Below are 6120 nucleotides of genomic sequence, written 5' to 3' on the forward strand. Positions count from 1 at the left end.
CGGAGAAATATATAATATAAATTTGAAAATGAACTTTTGTTAAAGTGATTTAACCTAATATATTTTACGTTTCTGTTGAAGCAAAAAATATATAAAGAGAAATAATATTTGATGAATTATTATTTGTTATCTTAAGAGTGACTTATACAGTACTATTTCAGATATTATTAGCTCACGTGTGATAAGATGATGAGCGTGTGCTCAGTCAAAGTCATTGATCCCAGCATCAGATCTGCTCTCTACAGGGTCACCACTTTCCCAGATTCACACAGAGCTCTGTGAGTCTCTCTCCATCACCCCCCCCCCCCTCCACCTGTTCCCCTGAAATCATACCATTGTCCCTTGGGGCAATAAGAGCATTAAGTGTGCTGCACCCATTATTGTCCCAACTCGCTCTCTGATTGGTTGAGAGACTGTGAGAAACTGCAGTCAGACCCAGACCCACACATTCATATGGAGATGTGGGACTATAAATAGGAGGGATGAAGCCAGCAGAGATCAGATTCTCTCGACAGAGACCTCTACAGCACAGAGATCCAGACATGGCACCTACAATCACTGCAGCAATGACCAACTCTCAGGAGCCTCACACTCTGACCCACAAGGTAAATTCAAGATTCAAGAAGATTTTAATATTGTCCTTCAATCGTTGTCTTTGTTCATGCTACCACTAAACTCCAGAATAAGATTATTAATGACTTTCTTTTTCTTTCTGCAGCTCAGAAAGCCTCTGGTGGAGAAGTTACGCAGAGAGCGAATCAATAGCAGCATTGAGCAGATCAAGTCTCTCCTGGGTCCAGAGTTCCTCAAACAGCAGCCAGACTCCAAGCTGGAGAAAGCAGACATCCTGGAGATGACAGTTTGTGTCCTGAGACGACTGCAGCAGCAGAATCAAGCTGTGGACTCAGCAGCTGTCAACCAGGGCTACTCCAGGTGTGTGCAAGAGGTGACACACTTCCTGTCCAAAGAGCAGGGGAAGACTCAGTCCCAGAGAAGACTGCTGAACCACGTCAACAAGATGCAGTGTTCCTCTGATAAGAACCTGAGAGAGGCTGACTTCTCTCTGCTGAGCTCCACAGTCCAGACTAGCATCACGAAAGAGAAGAGTCCAGTCAACAGCGCCCCCTGGAGGCCGTGGTAGACCCCTACAGACTGGAGTTACTACCAGACAAACTGAGATGACCATATTGGTCAAAGGTTACTGGAAGTGAATTCTTCTGAATTCTGAAATACTAAGAACTTGTTCTTTTGTTTGTACAGAAGGTAGTTTTTGTTCGTTTTCTTTATGCAAGATGTCATTTCCTGAGGAAATTACAGCAACTATATCTTTCAATTTAAGAAAGAGAACATTCTCGTGCATGTTGCATGAACCAAATCTGATTGCATTTGCAATTATTATTATGTCTCACTGTACTTCATGTATTGGTGGCATAGATCAATGATGAATTTAGTATCCTTTGTTTTGTTATTGATCATAGTGATCAACAAATGTAGTGTCCTATTTTATGGACACATTGTCATTGAATTTAACTAAGAAGTGATCTGTTAAAAGATCCAAATGTTTATTTTTTTCTCAAAGGTTTGCTTAATGTCACACTTTTCCTGTGATACCTTTATGTCTCACTGTTTGTCATGTGTGTTGTAAAACTTAGTACATGGAGATATTTTTGACCCCTTCATTGGTATTGATGATTTTTGAATGGATCAAATCTATTAATTGTCATTCTTGTGGATGAGTTGTCAGGATGGAATTTACCTCACTTTCTGTGATTATTGAAAAATGTTCAGTTTCAAGAGCAATATGTTCATCCTTTTACAATTAAAAGTTTTGGTTAATGTTCCATTGTCACAATTTTTTTGTGACAATGTAATTTACATTTGATCATTGATTATTAAGAACAATGTGACCTGTTGTAAGGTTAGATTTGACTACATTTTCTTTGTTAACAAACAGGGAATGTTTTCCTGTCAAGTATTCGTGTGTCTTTTATAAAGACAGTTATTCCTCTACTCTCAGTGAGTACAGTGTATTGTAGAAATCTACAAGTTGTTGTTGTGATGTATCATCACCTCTCGTAGGAGCTGTCATGTTTCATGTTGCTCATTGTGCCTTGTTGAATAAACAAACAACTCCAGTTCAATATGTTGCTCTTTAGAGTTATTTTCCTTTCACCTGCCCTCACTATGATGAGTAGAATGTTTCTTCTATCCTAGAGGTTGCTGGGGTACGTTATTTTTACGTAACGGTAATTTGGAGACGCCTGTTAACCTAACTTGCATGTTTTTATGTGGGAGGAAGTCTTATCACTCGCACAGGTACAAGGAGGATAATCAAACGTGCCACATAAAAGCTCCAGGAGGTTCAAAGCTAGGATCCTCCTATGAGCAACAGTGGTATCTACTGCACCATCATGATGCGGCTTCACTTACTGTAGCAGTTTACTGATAATCTATATGCACTACATTTTAAGTGATTTTATTCAGACTTCTCGTGAAATTAGGTCATTTACTGTATTTGCAATAAAGGGATTTATAAAGTAATCTAATTCTAATCTTATTCAAATAAAAAAGACAAAGTACATTCAAAAATATTTTTTAAAGCAAGACAATTTGGCTATAACTCTTAAAAGCTGATGTTTAAAAGTATAAGGTTAACACGAAAACCTACCCACTTTATAGAGATTAGACATTGTATTTAAAGTGATGCATAATGAGGCACACTTCTATTGTTCCTCCAGTGAAAGGACAGAGTGTGGGAAACCAGAGGAACCTCACTCACAGAGCCCTGTGGGACAATAGATCTGTGCCCGATAGAAAGAGATTAAAGACACCCTGTCTCCCAGAAATGCTAAATTCCTAATGTGTTTAATTTCATAGATTAATATCTATGTTAAGTTTTTCCAACATGAAACATACTGCTTGGCAAAGCCTTTGCACTAATACGGTTCTGTTAGTGAGCCTAATGAGTTAAATATCATAGATTAATGTTTTTAAGTTGTTCTACCATGATAAAAAAAATGGCTGGCAATGCTGTTGTGCAGCATTAGTTATGTCAGTTAGTTTAATTGTAAGACTACATAATTATGGGGAATTGCGATATAACTATGTGTCTTCTGGGTTACAATAGTCACTGGGAAACAGAACATGTTTGAGACGACACAGGTCAGTCTTTGCAGACAACATATGACCACATCCAAGTATCAATTATTACCTCAATATATAATTTATATAAACAATACAGGATTTAAAAAATGTTGAATGACATACAATGTGAGATATCGGCAAACGCCCTAATAAAGCTTGTTTGACATATTGTGATCATTATTACAGTAGTGTAAAAAAAAATTGAATATAAATATAGGGAATGATTTAATGGTCAAATGTTAAAAGTGGATAATCAAAATGTCGATGTGCATGTTGATATACAGTACGGCTTAATTTTCTTTTGTAAATAGAGATTGTGTGGGAAAACTCAAGAGATCAGAGTTTAGCATGATTATCATCCTTAACCCCACGAGCAGCAGATTATTCTCTAAAGGGATTTGGCACACTTCAGGAAACAGCTGCTTCAACCTCCACAGATGAGCGTGTGCTCAGTCAAAGTCATTGATCCCAGCATCAGGCAGCAGATCTGCTCTCTACAGGGTCACCACTTTCCCAGATTCACACTGTGAGTCCTCCACCTGTTCCCCTGGGATCTAACCATTGCCCTCATTTCAATAAAATCATCGGGCGTGTGGCATCTTTTATTGTGTCACTGAGCTCTCTGATAGGCTGAGACACTGACAGCTGAACATGTGTTCTCATCTTAATTTTCATATTACTTTAATTGAGTGTATACCCCATCGTTCCTTGATTTGAGAAATCATGATACAATTTAGAACATACAATATTTAGCAATAGAATACCCGTTTAGTGGGGAACTAAGGTGGTTTCATTATAACATTCATTAATGCTATGTCACAACAAATTTAGTAAATACAGTCATCAAACTAAATAAAAGGAAGTATAATCAATGAGAACTTTGACAACATTATTTTGGCAACATTTCAGTTTAAAGAGCTTACGAAATGAAGGACAATACTGTTCTTATTACGATAATATATAGGCCTACTATTAATAATGGGAAATCATTTGTCATTCATGACAATATGCCCGCTGTGTTTATAAATCGTGATTTATTACAACTTTCCATGCTCGCTTCCGATGTTACACGACCGCTCCGAAAAAGTGACGTCACGAGTAGAACACTTGTTGAATAATACACACTACCTATATGGCTGATGTCGGACTCTGGAGAGAGAATCGAGTGACAGTGAGTCGTCAATAGACTCGGTGCACTTTCAAAAAGAGGAGGATTTTATTGAAGAGGATGCCGGTGTGGTGGAATCAGATCATGCGGGTGAGTCTAACGTGGTGGAACCATACCAGTTTGAGCCACAGTATTCAAGTAGCGGTAGAGATACAGACGGGAGCGAACATGGGGATGATGATCCTGGATTTGGCGGAGATCTGGTGCGACAACAGAACACAGACTGGTATACATTTTACTTTAATCCATAGAGATTCTCAATAAATAGTAAATCAATAATAATATATCGTAATGTAGCAGGCACACTTGGCTCAGGCAACAGAACACAGACTGATACACATTTGACTATAATTCATAGATTCTCAATAAATAGTAAATACATAATAATAACTGCTGAAAAAACCAGCTTAGATAAATGTAGCAGGTCAGGCTGTTGTAAATTGACCAGCCAGTAGATATTAGGCTGAAATGGTTGGCTAGAGAGGGGTTTTGGACACTTTAGCTGGCCAGGATGGCTGGTTTATCCATCTATCACCAGCTTATGTTTAATAATAGTATTAAATATACCATGCTGGAAGCTCACCAGGATTCCAGGTGACCAGCATACATTAAATACGGGTATGATTATTTAAAGAGAACATCAATATATTACAAAGATTCATTGTGTCATGTATTCTGGTATCTACCAAAATAATAAATAAACAGTATTTTAATTTAATAAATAGCTAGTTAATATAATAAAATACACAGTAATACAATAATTATACAAATAACAACCAACCTGCAAATCAACCTATACATCAAAAATAAATATAGTATCTAAAACCAGTGCATTTGATTTAAAATAAAAGTAATAAATATAATTCAATATTTAAATGGTAACAAAAACCGTAACACTATATATGATAAGAAAAAGGCAACAAAGAAAGTGTTTTTGGTTTTTCCTTGTTCATGTCCATAATGTTTCCCGTTGTGTAACGTCCAGCCTTTCCCAATCTGGCCTGCATTTCTGTCTGTTGAAGCCACTTCTTCAAGCAAACTGAAAATAAATATAAGTACACTTTAAAAAGAAAACATGACATTTACGTTAACATTTGGGCTGCTGTGGTTGCCAGAACTTGATAATTAAAGTATAATACATTAAAAATTACAGTTGGTTGGCATAGACGTTACAGTCAACAATTGCTTATGGTGAATTACAATGGCAAAAACAAATAGAGTTAGTGTACACGGTGCAGCTGTATTATCTGGGAAATAGAAGAATCGGATCAGGATTCGGTATTGGCAGACAATCCATATCAAATGAATCGGATGATTATAAGCATCAGCACTTGATCACGTTTGTCGACTTGCAGCCTAAATACAAAGATAACTCCACTCCTCTCCTAACCATGCTTACCTCTAATGAGCCTTGGTAGAACTAGTGTCCGAGTCATAAGCCGCATACACACCGCAGGGCTTTCCCTGGTACTTTGGTTCTTTAGTTCCGTTAGTACCAATAATGTCGCGTTCACACCGCCGGGACTTAAGTGCCGGGAACTCTTTTGGCCATTTTCAGTCCCTGCTAGAGAGGTGGTACGAACCTGGTGATAAAAGAGTGCCAATTTCTATTCTATTTCTATTGGCTGGGCGAATTGCAAACCACGCCCCGTTAGACTCTGAATTTTCTTTGTTAGGCAGCCACTTTTTTTCCTCGCTACAAAACCACATCCACACCTGAGCGAGTAGTTTTTTTTGTACTTTAAAGCAGTTATGACCATACGTAGGCCTACTACAACACCGGAGCGGTGGAATGATGAGGAAGTGTC

General features: G+C 37.8%; 1 protein-coding gene across 1 annotated transcript; it reads left to right on the plus strand.

The window, feature by feature from the left end:
- The first annotated feature begins 482 nt into the window (after positions 1 to 482).
- On the plus strand, positions 483 to 2141 carry LOC117539449 (transcription factor HES-5-like). Its single transcript, XM_034205642.1, has 2 exons — positions 483 to 605; positions 719 to 2141. The coding sequence occupies exons 1-2, from the start codon at positions 483 to 485 to the stop codon at positions 1139 to 1141; spliced, it is 546 nt and encodes a 181-aa protein (XP_034061533.1). The 3' UTR covers positions 1142 to 2141.
- The last annotated feature ends 3979 nt before the right edge of the window (positions 2142 to 6120 follow it).

This window comes from Gymnodraco acuticeps, unplaced genomic scaffold (genome assembly GCF_902827175.1).
Source record: "Gymnodraco acuticeps unplaced genomic scaffold, fGymAcu1.1, whole genome shotgun sequence".
NCBI lineage: Eukaryota > Metazoa > Chordata > Actinopteri > Perciformes > Bathydraconidae > Gymnodraco > Gymnodraco acuticeps.

What these genes read in the sequence shown, in the direction of transcription:
- LOC117539449 (XM_034205642.1), top strand. Translation starts at nt 483, where the DNA reads ATGAAGCCAGCAGAGATCAGATTCTCTCGACAGAGACCTCTACAGCAC. An exon ending in CTCACACTCTGACCCACAAG is followed by an intron (nt 606 to 718) that starts GTAAATTCAAGA and finishes TTCTTTCTGCAG; the next exon opens with CTCAGAAAGCCTCTGGTGGA.